Here is a 16,248-nt window from a genome sequence, read left to right on the forward strand (position 1 = left end):
TTTGCCATTACGTTATGCTCTTTTCTACACATACACAAGGATGACAGAAAGAGAAGACGTAATGGAGTGTTCCTGAGCGTCCTTGCGATGAAAATCACTTTAATATTCGACAGTATTCGAGGAAGGGAGTTGCAATGAAGGTATGTAAAAAGAAGTAGATGCCAGATTTGTTTTTGATGTTATTTGCAATCTGCGTGGAAACACCAAAATAATTTCCCGAGGCTGTTTGACGTTTAATATGTTAACAGCCAGACTTCTTAAGAGTTGCATCAGTTTGGATGCGTCTGCAAAGAGCAATGCGTGCGTTCTTCCGTCTTTTGCATGCTCTTGCATTAAGATTGCTTGCTTGGGTGACAGCTGCGTGTATGATCGTTTAGCAGGAGATTTGCTACTATCGGTATCAGTAACGTCAGATATCAGTAAGGACAGGTGCAGCTTGATTTGAACAGAGGGTACAAGCAAGCAGTTCTCATCATAACCCAGTTTATCGATGCACTTTTCTAATGAGATTGGAGGATGGACGTGCTGCTCAGATAGACGTGATTTCCCCTACTATAACGTCACAATTAAATTATAGTGATTATGACGTCAGAATAGCGATACAAGTATTGCGATTGCGATAACAGCCAGGCGAATATCAGTGGACCACCTATTTAGACAGTGAGGAGGGACAAAACTGGTCTTCCCTGCTGAAGTGTCGCGATTTAATTACGTGCGTAGTGATTATGACGTCAGAATCGTGATGAAATTATGGTGATTCTGATGTAATGTAATGACTGTGCATGCAGGCAGTCATGAGCTACAGAAGTGATTTCCCTTCTGAGTGATTATGACGTAAGATTGGTGATACAAATGACTGTGATAACAGTCAGGCTATACCAGTGGACCAGTTGTTTTTCACGTACTAAAATGTATTGATTTTAATTCAGTGCATGGTGATTATGACATCAGAACGTCATAATGATTGTGATTCTTTTTTTTTTTTTTAGCTTATTAGCTTAGCCGAGTTATTTTTTTTATTAGGAGTGCAAAAACACTACATAGGGTGAACACAAACCACCACAACAAAACACAAAAAACAACATAAAACAGCAATGATAGTAAGAGCAATGAAAAATAAGCAGAAATGACAAATGAGTAATAATAGAAGTATTTAAATAGTAATGGCATGTATAATAATAATGATAATATTGTGTGATGACGGCAACAGTAATAACAGTAATAATAATAACAGTAGTGATAGTAAAGATGGTGCTGATAATAAGTTGTGTTGATGGAATTAGTAATATCAATAATAATAATAAATAACATTGATAATAATAATAATATCAGTAGTGATACTAATACTAAAGATGGTGATGATAATATTTTGTGTTGACGGAAATAGTAATATCAGTAATAATAATAATATTAACAACATTTATATCAATAATAATAGTAACAGTAATAACAGTAATAATAATAATAACAATAACAATAGTAATACTAAATATGGTGATGATGATAATATTTTGTATTGACAGCAATAGTAATATCAATAACAGTATAATAACATTAGTAACAACAACAATAATAATAATAACAATAGTAATGCTAAAGATGGCGATGATGATAACAGTAATATCAATAATAATAACAGTAATTATAATAATAATAATAATAATGATAAAATGACAATAATGATTGTGATTCTGAATGTGATGATTGCTAGACTCGTTCATGAGAGGCAGACATGATTTCCTCAACTAAAATGTCACAATAAAATTATACCACAGTGATTATGACGTCAGAATCGATTGTGATTGTTGTGATAAGAATCGGGATATAATCAATGGACCGGAGCAGTTATGAAAATGAATGTGATTTTGATTGTGATGAGGGCTAGACTCAGTAATGCAGTTAACAGTCATAAAAGAATGAAAGTGGCTTAAGATGTCACATGTAAAATATGGCATAGTGGTTATGACATCAGAATAGCGATGAAAATGTTTATTCTGTTTGAGATATCTGGCATAGCTGTTATAATTAGACCCATAGTTCAAACAGTCATAGGCTATGGAATGGTGATTATGACATAACAATAGTAATGAAAATGACTTCTGTTTGTGATATTTGGCGGAGCTGTTATAGTTGGACCAGCAGCCCAGATATTAAAAGAAAATTAAAATGTCTCATTTTAATTATTGCTGAAAATTGATGTTGATGTATTGATTGAAATGACCGTGATGATTGGCTAGACTGAGGTGAATGTACACTAAAACATAATTCTTCTTCTAAAACATCGCAATTGAACTAAGGCATAGCAGTTATGATTTCATCATAATAGTGGAATGTTTAAAAGTGAAAATAACTTAGATTCTGAGTCTTTATTGACTGAGTTGTTATAAATTGAAAATGTGCTCAGACAGAGGTGAATCCTCTCATTAAAACATCAAAACTGAAACACTGCATAGTGATTATGATGTCAGAATAGTGGACAGGAACAAGGAGGGAAGATTGTGATTAAAAATGATGTTGTGCATGTGATCATGATTGTTGTGGTTGATCAAGCTGTTAGAGCTGTTATGTAAAGTTGCTCAGTCACAAGGAGCAAAGGTCTAAAACGTCATAGTTGAATTATGATGTGATGAATATGATGTGAGAATAGTGGTTTATGATGTTTAGACAAGGTTTGTTTGAATGTGATGACAGCAGTCATGGTGGTATATAAAATGTTTTTTAGTTAATTGTGGGAATTTGCTGCTATAGTGTGATTTATTTGTAGGTGAGAAATGGTCAGATGATTGCAATGAGATTTTTGTCAGCAATGAGGTTAAATTTAGCACATAATGACTAAATTCTTTCAAATACACTTTCATTTCCATTAAATTATGAAGCAGTTTTTTTTTACTTAGCGTTGACCTCACTCCTTCAGGGAGCAGCCTTGGAGGAAAGCGCGAGAGGGTATAATTAGAGGGTTAATCACGTGTCAGATAATTCAGGTTTATGAATAATTCCTCTCATTCATAAGCGCTCCACTCTCTGGCTTTGTTTCTCCCTGTGGTTTATGTAATGACACTGTGTTATAAAGCACAGATTCTCAACAGGAAGCAAAAGGACGAGCTATCTTCCGAAAGAAAGCTTTTTCTGAGGATAACCACTGTTCTGTGACAGTGCTTCTGCTTAATCTGAGTAGAAAAGCTTTTCGATTCAGACATAAGACGGAAGAATCTGGGTTTTTATATGTGAATTATTCAGTTATCTAAATTTGGAATTGTTTCTGGAGGTATTTTGGAACTGATATTGTGCAATATTACTCACAGCAGGCAATGATATTAATCTTCTCATTCATATTCTAGGCTATTTTGCCAAAAAGTATTTGATATCAGGTCCACACTACAGCTAAAGTCATTATTGAAATATCTGGCCAAGGAGTCGAACACAAGTCTGGAAAAGTTTCAGATGGAGATAATCTGCTTTCATCTGTTCAATATTAAAAAGCAATGGAAATGGGATCTCCACTAGATGATCATTATTGGAAATGCCAGTCATTCTGTAATAAAGCGAGGCCAAAAAAAGAAAAAATCTACTGAAGATTATGAAGATTTTTTAAAAATTTACATTTAATAAAAAAGAAAGATTTGTCTTGCTACCTTTGTCTGAATGTCACAGATGTCTTATTAGATCCCAAGGATGGTCTTTAAAGGAATAGTTCATCAAAAAAATGAACATTTTGTCATTATTTACTTACACTCATGCTCATGTCTCATGAAATGGAAAAGTGAATTATTGTAGAATCTTCACATAGCTATTTTCCAAGAAAGTTTATAGTGAATATGCTCTGTTTTGAGCTCCAAAAAGGGCAAAAACACCATAACAGAACTATACTATGGATAGCACATACTATATTATTATACTATATTTAGTGCAATAATTGATCAGTTTTATGGTGTTTTTTTTTTATTTTTTTTTCTTTTCATTTTTGTGGTTTGATATCCATTTTTGGATGAACTATTCACAGCTAACAGACAAAGTAGAAACAAATGTTCTTCCACAAAAACAGTGTTTATACATCATTCATGGAACGTTTTTCTTCAATATTTTAGTTGGACATTAATCTAACGTTGCTACTTCTTAATTGTTTCAGATTGTTCAGAGAACATTCGTAACATTAATATTAATATAAAAGTAACAAAAGAAACCATACTTTTAAGCGAAATGATAAAACTGAACATTCTTTTAATAGGTTCTCTTCACATAATTAACCAAAACGTTTTTACATTAAAAAAGAACATTTTGAATGTACTGAGAAATCCCTGCTGAAAAAAACTGCATATGCTGGTTACGTATGTTTTGAAGCTGGGATGCTGGTTTGAGCTGGTTTAAGATGGTCCTTTGCTGGTTTATGCTGGTCCTTAGCTGGTCATGTGCTGGTCTTAAGCTGGTCGGTACAGTTTAGGACCAGCACATGACCAGCTAAGGACCAGCATAAACCAGCAAAGGACCAACATAGACCAGCAAAGGACCAGCATAAACCAGCAAAGGACCAGCATAAACCTGCAAAGGACCAGCATAAACCTGCAAAGGACCAGCATAAACCAGCAAAGGACCAACATAAACCAGCAAAGGACCAACATAAACCAGCAAAGGACCAACATAAACCAGCAAAGGACCAACATAAACCAGCAAAGGACCAACATAAACCAGCAAAGGACCAGCATAAACCAGCAAAGGACCAACATAAACCTGCAAAGGACCAGCATAAACCAGCAAAGGACCAACATAAACCAGCAAAGGACCAGCATAAACCTGCAAAGGACCAGCATAAACCAGCAAAGGACCAGCATAGACCAGCAAAGGACCAGCATAAACCAGCAAAGGACCAACTTAAACCAGCAAAGGACCAACATAAACCAGCAAAGGACCAGCATAAACCAGCAAAGGACCAGCATAAACCAGCAAAGGACCAACTTAAACCAGCAAAGGGACCAACATAAACCAGCAAAGGACCAGCATAAACCAGCAAAGGACCAACATAAACCAGCAAAGGACCAACATAAACCAGCAAAGGACCAGCATAAACCAGCTCAAACCAGCATCCCAGCTTCAAAACATACCTAACCAGCATATGCTGTTTTTTTTCAACATTTTCATAACTTAATGGGAATGCTAGGAAGGTGTTTTTAGAAAATGTTTGTTAGCTTCAAAAAAAATTTCTAAAACCAACATGTTCAAAGCTGCCCAGTCCCATATCTGCTGGTGTAATTAGTTATGCACTCTCGTGTGAATGCTCATTAGACAGAAGTCATTAGAAGTCATGCATTTCTGTCAGTGGGAAGGGTTTCTACACTCAGAGCCTGTCGCTGCAGGTGAGAGGAGAGAATTGGCTTTTCCATTATTCCGTTGTGAACCAGAAGTGCTTATTCATTGTTTTAAGAAACCTCACGCTCAAGTGGAATGGACCTTGTCGCGTTGTCTTATTCCCAGCACTTAATGCAGTTATAAGTTTCTGCATGTACTGTACCGTGAGCACAGCCTGGAGACATTAGTCTGAATTTACTTCTCTGAAGTCAAGTGTGCTCATCAATTAAAAATAAGCATTTACCGTAAGATTCGCTTTCAGATGAGTCCCCGACCATGCATGTTTTTCTTGAAGGACACGGAGTTCTCCGAGCGCTCTTGGTCTGGTCATCAGGAATCAGACATTTAAGAGCAGGAGACTGTCAACCTGTCACCGGTGCTGCTGGGTCAGATGTGCAGTTGTGCAGTCATATAAATAAACACTGGAACGTGAATGTGATCTGTCTGGTCAGTCGTTTCTGTAATTTCCTCTTTAAGCCTTTATATAATGCATTACGAAGATATTCTTAATGCACATAATAAATAATCCGTTCCATATTCTCGTTAAATAACCCTGTTGTCCTCTGATGCATGATGTTCAGTCTTTAAAAGCCATTTTTAACCATCACAGTGGGTGACTTCTTTTGACCTACCCATAATTCTTCCTTTATATTATATCAAGTAACAATTATTATTTTTTTTTTTAATGATTTTAGTTTTAGTTATCTATATTAGGCATGGTAACAAATGCATAATTACACAAAAAATGCTTGGGTGTAGAGGATGAGCTGTGGTTGTTTTGTGATGGACGTGGCCGCCTCGCTGAGCTCACGGGGCTCTAATTGAAGTGACAGAGGGAAGCTGTGGCACCGGCTCTCTGCCAGACCGAAGCACGAGCAGCGACTTCATGCCCTGACCTTATGTTACGCAACATGGAGATCACGCTAACTGCCATACTGCTCAAATACTGAGCGCACTGCCAGAGGGACTCCAGTCAAAGCCAGCTGGCGCTTCATAAACAGCCAACATTATTTAGAATCTGATATGAAACGGGAAATATGAGTGACCTGCCAGCACACATTTCAGCATAAAGGGATGTGGTTGTTGAAGTGGCTTAGTTAGACAGTGATTATAAAGACTCACTGGCTAGACATATTATATAACAAATATTTATTTGTTTCTTATAAATATTATAGTGATTGCTACTATAGCATTTTGGCATTTTCTCATAACAAAGTTTTAAGTACTGTTCACTACTGCTTTGTAAATTAAAGAATAATAATTAATAAATTGACCAAAAGCTAGAGCTAGAGACATTTATAATGTTACAAATGATTTATATATTTAAAATAAATGGTGTTCTATTCATCAAAGAATCCTGAAAAAAAATTAATGATTGGAATTTCCATAAAAATATCAAGCAGCAAAACAGTGTTTAACATGGATAATAATGATTTCTGCAGGATCATGTGACACTGAAGGCTGCAGCTTATGGCTGCTGAAAATCCAGCTTTGCGTCAAAGGAATAAATTCTATTTTAAAATATATTTAAAAAGAAAACAGTTATTTTAAATTGCAATAATATTTCACAATATGACTATTATCACTAGTACTACTGTTTTTTAACCAAATAAATGCAACCTTATTATGTTTATTTAAATTGTTATTATATTTATTTTATTTTGTGCTCTGTTGTCTTTCTATAGAAGAGAAAGAATCACTATTGTTGTGTGCTGCTCACACATACAGAAAGATGCTACAAACAGTAGTGTTGGCCTGCATTTTATGTAAGTGTATAAACAACAAAGACAAACGGAGAGCTCCGCTTGGCTTATCCTGCTCTGCACTGTGTGTAAGAGCAACAACAGATTTGATCCTCTCAGCCCATCTCTCTCTCTCTCTCTGTTGCTCTGCACCATAGGATGCATGTATGCTCATTTCAGCTCATTGATTGTCCTGCTATTAAACAGAAGATGCATTCTTCCATCACCAACCTCCCCCCACCCCCCACCTCCGGAGTGTTAATCTGAAACAAGACATCACGCCATATTGGGTCACAGAAAGCTGCCGTGATGTTTGTATGAGGGTTTATTGATTAAAGAAACCATGAATGTTACTGCCTGTAAAAAGGTTTTTATTTGTTTCGAGGTCTTGTTGTGCATGTTGTGTTTTACTGTCCATTCACTGTCAGAGCATGAATCTGATTCGCTGACTGTACGCTTGATACAAGAAGTAAATAATCACTGGATTTGTGAAGGTTTGCCATGCTAGTAGGACCAAATTAATAAAAGACGTTCAGAGTTTTACATTTACATTTATTCATTTAGCAGACTCTTTTATTCAAAACGACTTACAAATAAGAGATACATCTAGCAATTCATCAAATAAAACACTATAAGTGCTTGTAATAAAAAGTTTAAGATATTATTTAGAAGAGTACAAGCTAGAACAGTGAGGATAACTTTTCAGTTGTTTCCTGAATATTGTCAGGATTTCTGTGTTCCAGATAGGGCTGGGAAGATCATTCCACCAGCAGGGAACAGTGAACGAAAATGTCCTGGAAATGGATTTTGTGCCAGTCTGAGATGATACCATGAATTGTTTTGTTTGAGACACTTTAACCTTGTTGATGGTTTAAAGTGCTCTTCTAGACTGAGGACTGAAAGTGCCCAAAAACCCTCTAAATGGACCAGGAAGGAAGACAAAGTGAGACAAACTCAGAAAACAAACTCAGGCTTCATCAAACGTCTCTTTGGTTACTTATGTCGGATTTCTCCAAATCATTTAGTTCACTTAAACACTGCTTCTTTTTACAGTCAACATCAAGCTTGCATTCAGATCTGCCTCCATCCAATCAACAACCAATGAACAGAACCAAATCCTGCCCTACAATTTTTTTTTTTAATAATCTATTTAATTCGGATGAATTTCACAACACAGAAGAAAAAATCTGTCACTACTTATGTTTCATCGCAACTTTAAGATGTTTTTTTTTCAGTAGGGTTAGTAGTACAAATAAAGTTAGAAGAACTTTATAATTCAATTTCTGAGTTGTATCTGTGAAATTATTTTGATTTATTTAATGGTTTATAAGTTTTTTCTCTATATCTGAACAAATTTTCACCTCTTTTTCTGTTTTATTCATTTATTGAAATAAATAATTTTCGTAGTGCAATCTCTTTCAGATAAACAACATAAAAATGAATATAGATCTGGTTGTTTGCTTTACATTAAGTCAGATCATGATTTTAAGGAAGTTCAAGGCTGTAGTAAAATCAGACCGTATGTCAGCAGTGTTATAAAACATCCAGCAGAGTGAAAGCTTACTGACTTAACCAACATCTTCTAAATTTACACCTTAAGTAAATGAAAGGTCTTAGAAATCCCAGACCGTTGGAGAGAAAGAATAGGCCTGGTAATGTCTGCTTTTTATGATTCTTATGAAAACATTGTTTGGTTTGCACATGCATTTGGCTGAAACCTGAGACATGTCCATTAATCTTGCTCTAACAGCCATTTACACTGTATCATATTCCTTGAGGATTCACTTAAGTCCTGCAAAGCATTGATTCATTCATTTTAGTTGATTACTAGCAGAGTTTATGAGTGTTGAATTTGAGTGCATTCAGTTGTTTATGATGTACAAGTTACATAATGTGAAGTTCAGTAAAGCATGTGTGCATGATTTCATCAGTGTCTGGCAAACAAATCTGCCCTCTAGGGTGAAGTACAGGATAGTTTTTGCCATTGTTTTATCATAACACACTCCATATCTCCAAGAACAAAGGGAACAAATTTAGGTTATGAAAACATTGTTGGAACACTGTTTTGAAATGTTTCTAAAACACTGAAATGTCATTTTCTTGTTGCAGTTAGAATGTTATTTTTAAGGTTACAAAAATGTTTCTTACAACATTCTATGAACTTTATTTTCACCCAAAATATAACGTTACTTAAATGTTTATCTTAAATATTCTAAGAATGTTAAAAGTTTTCCTGCATGGTGGGATTAAATGTTATTTTCAATTTACAAAAACTTTTCTAACAGCAACTTAATTTTCACCCAAAATATAATGTTATTTAAATGATTCTTTAATGCTCTAAGAAAGTTAAAATCTTAGTTTTCCTGGTGTGATTAGAATGTTGTTAAAAGGTTACAACAACATTCTACTAACTTTATTTTCTTCAATGCTATTTGAATGTTTATTTTTTTATAATCCAACATTATTTAAAGGTTATGACAAATGTTACTAAAGAAAGTTTCATAAACATTACTTTAAGAATGTTTTGTTCTAACATTTATAGGGAGAAAAAAGCAAACGTTTTTAGAACGTTCCCTGTCAGCTTGCAGAAAATCAAACCTGGTCCAAATTTTTTCATGACGAATGAAAGTTTCGGTGGCGGTGTGGAAACGTGATTGACACAACATGCTGTCGTATTTATTTTATCAACGTGTGAACATTTCTGACTCAGTGTGCAATGGCCTTTAATATGGAAATCAGTTGTTAATTTTCACCTTTAATATTGTAGTTCTGTACCATTTATCTGAGTTTTTTCCAGATAAATGTGCATGTACTTAAAGGGTTAGTTCTCCACAAAATTAAAATTATGTCATAAATTACTCACCCTCATGTCGTTCCAAACCCGTAAGGCTTTCGTTCATCTTCGGAACACAAATTAAGATATTTATGATGAAATAAGAGAGCTGTCTGACCTTTCATAGACAGCAACAAAACTGAAATGTTCCCAGGTCCAGAAACATAGTAAATACATCTGAAAACAGTCCATGTGACATCAGTGGCTTCAGTTTTGCTATGCTACGAGAATACTGTTTTTTTGCGCAAAGAAAACAAAAATAACAATTTACTCAACCATTCTTCTCCCCTGAGTTGCGTCTTCCACAATTTTGGAGAGTACCCAAGAATGTATTGGACGTAATCAGCGTTGTTTACGTTCGGGGTGAAAGCGCACGCATACATAATTTTAGTGTTGTTTGTTGTTTACACTTAGGGGAAAGCGTGGGTAAGCATTGTAATACTCTATAAATGCAGAAAACGTAACTCAGGGGAGAAGAATGGTGAATAAATTGTGTTAGTTTTGTTTTCTTTGCGCAAAAAAAAAGTATTCTCGTAGCATAGCAAAACTAAAGTTGAGCCACCGATGTCACATGGACTGTTTTACCGATGTATTTACAATGTTTCTGGACCTGGGATCATTTCAGTTTCGTTGCTGTCTATGGAGGGTCAGATAACTCATATCAAATATCTTAATCTGTGTTCCGAAGATGAACGAAAGTCTTACGGGTTTGGAACGACATGAGGATGAGTAATTAATGGCATAATTTTCATTTTGGGTGAACTAACCCTTTAACCTGGTATATTTCCAAATGAATCAAACTCAAATCTGAAATTTATCTCAGTACCCAGCCCTATATCTGAACATATCTTAAACATGTCTCTCTTCTGCAGGCGGGGGCCTCCTCCATGTGGGCGTCATGTTGTGGGCTGCTGAACGAGGTGATGGGCACAGGGGCGGTCCGCACCCAGCAGCCGGGTTTTGGAGCCGGAGCCGGGCCGTTCCGCTTCGCCCCCAGCGCTGGTTACTCCACCTACCCACCCAGCAGCACCACCTCAGGAAGTGCAGGCCTGGTGTGCAAAGCCTGCGGACTGGCCTTCTCTGTGTTCAGACGAAAGGTAGGACACCTGAGGTTTGTGCCGGAGTATGATTTTAGGATTTCTGTCTTTTTTTAGTGATTTTTTTTTGTTGTGATAGTTTTGAGATCACAATGTGTGTTTAGAACATACACAACCACCTGTCTAAAGCTCTGATGGGTCTGAATTCTTTAATAAACAATTGGTGAACGTTTATAAATGATATATGTTTCAGCATACTTTAATAAACAATTGGTCATAAATTCTCATTGACACCTTTTGGATAACATGTTAAACAATAATTCTGAATAATTCAGTCCATGAATTAAACAGCCACTACGTTCTTTTCAGAAGATTCTTAAGTTAGTTCATCTGATTCACTCAAATTAATGCTTGCAAAGTGGACATGCAATGCATTTTAATTTTATATGTGCAGCAGTTAGTGATGTCAACACAATGCAAAGTTATAGAATTATGGAATAGATGCAAATTACATTTTTTCTCAGATTAGTGTGTTTTTACTGTCAAAATTTTCACGGGAGCATTTTAATATTTATATTTTTGTAGTGTTAAATTCATATCATATATAATACACACACACTTCTGTTCAAAATTGTAAATTTTCAGTATGATTTTTTGATAAAAATAATAATAAATGTTTTTTGAGCAGCAAATCAGCACATTTGATTTCTGAAGAATCATGTTACATTGAAGACTGGACTAATAGCTGCTGACATTTTTATATGTATTAAAATAAAACGATTATTTTAAATAGAATTATTATTAAATATTATATAAGTTATATTAAGTTTTTACTATATTTTGATATGTAACAGTATTGCGCCTCACTAGAGGTGGAAGAAACACTGTCTGGCATTCCTCATTTCCCGGCAAAGGACAGGATTGATGAAAGACGCTCGGATGCCCAGACCGTGTGATGCATCTGCAGACGCTCACACCAGCACACATATGCAGAGATGTGATGGATAGAACTGACATTAATCAAGAGTGTTTGAGTGAACATTTGATAACCACCACCAGGCTTGCCAACAGAGACTCCACAACTGCTTCTGAGAGTTCGAAAGTGTCTTAAAAAATGAAGTTCATGCCGCAGTGATTTACAGATGGAAGCGTCGCTGTTCTGTCAGTGTCAATCAACACAACTAAAGCATGACGTAATTAATTCACCAGTCTAATGCACACATTAGCTGGCTGTTTAATGATTCATCCTCTCTCTCTCTCTCTCTCTCTTTGCAGCACGTTTGCTCAGACTGCAAGAAGAGCTTTTGCTCTCTGTGTTCTGTGCTGCAGGAGAACCTGCGGCGCTGCGCCACCTGCCACCTGCTGTGGGGCACGGCCTTCCAGCGGCCCAGGTTAATGCGACTCCGCGTTAAAGACCTGCGGCAGTACCTCACACTGAGAAACATCAACACGGACACCTGCAGGGAGAAAGAGGACCTGGTGGACCTGGTGCTCTGCCATCTGGGTGCCGAGCTGGAGATGGGGGAGGATGAGGAGGAGGAGGAGGAAGAGGAGGCGGAAGCAGATACGGACAGTCTGCCCTCACTTCCGCGCTCACTCTCCACGCCGCCCGCCTCCGCGGCACGATCCTCCTCCCAGCAGTCGGCGCTGTCTGTCGCCGTGTCTCAGGGAGAGGCTCTCAGTCGCAGCGATAGCTCAGGGACAACCAATCAGGTGAGGCGCTTTCCGGAAGGCAATGTGTTCTTTTATTTACAGTTACTTTTAAATGTATTCAATTAGCAGACACTTTTTATTCAAAAGGAACATTGAAAGAAGAGAAAGAAAAATTTATTTTATTTTTATTTTTATTTACCTTTGCATTTATTTATTTACATTAATTTTCATTTAGCAGACGACACACAGTAAAAATCATCACAACATCAAAACAACATCACAAACAATTTGTCACAAGAGCCAAGAATATTTGCAGTATACAGTGCCAAGCGTTTTGTTTTGTTATAAATGTCACTTTTTAAATGGGCCAAAAATATTTAATGTTAGTTCAAAAAGAATTTCATGCAAGGTTTATTTTTGTTTTACTCATTTTTAACATGATTTTTAAAAGTTAAATGAAAATTTTAATATAAGTCCAGTATAATGGGTAATATTTTTTATTTACTAAAACGTGTGATTTAGTATTTATAATCATTATTATTTAGAATTCATATTAATTATTAAATTAATTTATTATTAATTAAATGTAGTACTTATATTTATTATTTACCATATTTATTTATTTTTCTACATTTATTTTGATTTTTTTTTTTTTAAATGTGACACTGGACCATGAAACCAGTCTTTAAGGCCGTTCACACCAAGGACTATAACTGTAAAGATAACGATAAAGATATAGTTCTAAAAATCGTTTTCAGTATTAAAGAACAGCAGAGTCCACACCACAACTATAACGATAAAGACAAAGAAAAACGATATCGTTGGAATCACTTTCAAAACGATTTTTTCCAGCTGATGAACGATAAAAAATTGACAGCCAATCAGAATCCATCCTGCTGTCGAGAATTTAAAGCGCCAGACGAGCGTGACTTTAGAATAAAAAGAAGATATCGTTCGCTGGTGTGGACGCTAATATCGTTATCTTTATAGTTATCTTTATAGTTATCGTTCTTGGTGTGAACAGGCCTTTTTTTAAATTGACAATTATACATCATCTGAAAGCTGAATAAATAAGCTTTCCATTGATGTATGGTGATGTTTGTTAGGATATGATAATATGTGGCCGAGATGCAACTATTTGAAAATCTGGAATCTGAAGGTGCAAAGAAAATTTTATATTGAGAAAATCACCTTTAAAGTTGTCATATCAGCATTGTATATAATTACTAATCAAAAATGAAGTTTTGATATATTTACAGTAGGAAATTTACCAAATATTTTCATGGAACATGATCTTTACTTAATGTCCTAATGATTTTTGTCATAAAAGAAAAATCTATAATTTTGACCCACACAATGTATTGTTGGCTATTGCTACAAATATACCCGTGCTACTTATGACTGCTTTTGTGCTCCAGGGTCACATATAATATAAAGTTATCTTGAAATGTTTTTAAATTTTTTATCTGATTTTTTTTTTTTTTTTTTTTTAAGGTTAATTGTGTAATTTCTGTGCCAATAAACGAAACAATGTTTTATAAACACTTACAAATAACGCTTCAAAAAAAAGTATTTTAACACTGAAAAAAATTCACAAAAAGCTAGATTTCTAATGTAATACTTTAACATTACTGTAAATTTTGGTTGCCTTGTGTCACATACTGCATTTCGCTGCCTTGTACCTTACATGTGCAGTGACAATAAAGTTGAATCTAATCTAATAATTTATAGTTTTTTATTTTAATATTTTAATTTTATTTTGAGTTTTGGTTGTGTTGTGTAAAATCAAACAAACTAATTTAAGTCCTGTAAATATTGTTAAATATATCTGACCGTATTGTTTTACTGCTGTTGTGTTAGCTACTTCCATTTAGAGAAATTAAACAGTTTTTTTCTCATGTCATGAGTCACACTTTGTTGTTTTCATTTATGTTTCTGAATACACAAAGTGAGGATTTCTTCTCAATCTTCTACATTACTACACCATAATCGATTGTCTGTACAGTTATTAAGCTGCTTACAACCCTCACTTACTAAAGATTCATCCATGCTGATGTGCTTTGGACACTGGAAACATCTGTACCCCACAAGGCTAGAAATGACGTTAAAGCCTCGCCTTTTTATTTTTTAGATCTAACATGCTGAGCGGGTTACGTAATGTTAATTCCTGCGTGATGTGATTTAAAACACTTACAGATTAAAAGTGCAAATGAGTTTAAGAGGCAAATCGGCCTGAAGTATGTGATGGTCCAGTGTGACTTCAGAGCCTGAGTTGGCAGACTGACCCATTCATTATTAATACGCAGCCAGCCAGCGAAGCTGCACGCAGTCTGTGTGTGGCCCACGTGTGAGAGCTCAGTCCATGTGCTGACTCTCCTCATAAAGACCCAGTCATTCTTCTGCCAGACAGCAGACAGGAAGAACGCAGGGCCATTAGCTAATTGTCCTGAATGTGGCAAACCGAGAAAGAGAGAGCTAGTGAGAGACCCAAAAAAGCATACAAAAGCCAGCTGCTCCAGGACCACACGGTCCTTATGTGAGTGACACAGGAAAGGAATTATTGCAATCAGAGTGAATGAATGATTGACTCTGTAATGTGGTGTTATTTGATGTGCCGTTTGCAGAACCAAGGGAAGCTAATTGTGAGGATGTGATGGGAAGACGGTTCGATTAAACTGCACTGACACAGAGGTTACTCATAGTTGTAAAGGAGATTTAAACTGAATGTTACTTTTTCTAAAGTGGTCTCTTAAGTGGTCTCATTTTTATTGCATGGTAAACACTTCCCAATTGTAGTAGAACAGATAATATTTTTATGATTTACTTAAAGTTGTGATTCAGAATTTAGAATAAAAAAGGTGATTTAAATTAAATGTATAATGTAATTAAACAATTTTTGTATAATAACTATATCTAAATACATTTAGGTATTGAAATATATTTATTTATTGTTTACAATATTTTAAATATTTTGAAATGTATCTTAGGAGTATTATTGTAATGTGTCTAAATTTTTATTATATCAATTATATTATATTATATTATATTATATTATATTAAAATGCTGTTCTTTATTATCCTGAGAAAGTATGATTTCCACAAAAATATTAAGCAGCACAACTGTTTTCAGCATTAATGATAATATGAAACATTTCTTGAGTATCCAGTCAGCATATTAGAATGATTTCTGAAAGATCATTTGACACTGAAGAATGCAGTAATGATGCTGAAAATGTAGCTTTGCATCACAGAAATAAATTTCATTTTGAAATATATTAAAATAACACACTAAGTATTTTTATTATTTTTTATTTTATTTTTTAAAATATTACTGTATAATTACATTTGATTATACTTTATTTTATTTTCTGTTTTTTATCTACAGGACCATGGAGATGCTACATCAGTTTCCCTCCTCAACCTGGAGCCTCACGACGACATACTGGAGGTGAGACAAACCTGACAAAATCTGCATGCGTTGAGTGTTTGTGCCACCTACTGTGAAGATGACTGAGTTACATTAAAACCCCTCGATTCTCACTGAGCAACCGTTAACATTAATAATTCAGTGCCATCCAATAGCTCTGCTTAGTGTTTGGCAAATACTTCAGAAGAGCATCTACAGAGTTCAGAATGAGCAGTC

General features: G+C 35.3%; 1 protein-coding gene across 3 annotated transcripts in view; it reads left to right on the forward strand.

Moving 5' to 3' along the window:
• The window catches only part of rnf34b (ring finger protein 34b), a 22,558-nt gene continuing 6,310 nt past the window's right edge, over nucleotides 1–16,248 (forward strand). For all 3 annotated transcript variants that reach the window (XM_042733063.1, XM_042733064.1, XM_042733065.1), the window contains exons 1-4: nucleotides 1–140; nucleotides 10,788–11,012; nucleotides 12,228–12,665; nucleotides 15,991–16,053. In XM_042733063.1, coding sequence (XP_042588997.1) covers nucleotides 135–140; nucleotides 10,788–11,012; nucleotides 12,228–12,665; nucleotides 15,991–16,053 — 732 coding nt within the window. In that variant the 5' untranslated portion in view covers nucleotides 1–134. The remainder of the gene's footprint in view (nucleotides 141–10,787; nucleotides 11,013–12,227; nucleotides 12,666–15,990; nucleotides 16,054–16,248) is intronic.

The sequence above is a fragment of the Cyprinus carpio genome, chromosome B10, assembly GCF_018340385.1.
Source record: "Cyprinus carpio isolate SPL01 chromosome B10, ASM1834038v1, whole genome shotgun sequence".
NCBI classification, from domain to species: Eukaryota; Metazoa; Chordata; class Actinopteri; order Cypriniformes; family Cyprinidae; genus Cyprinus; species Cyprinus carpio.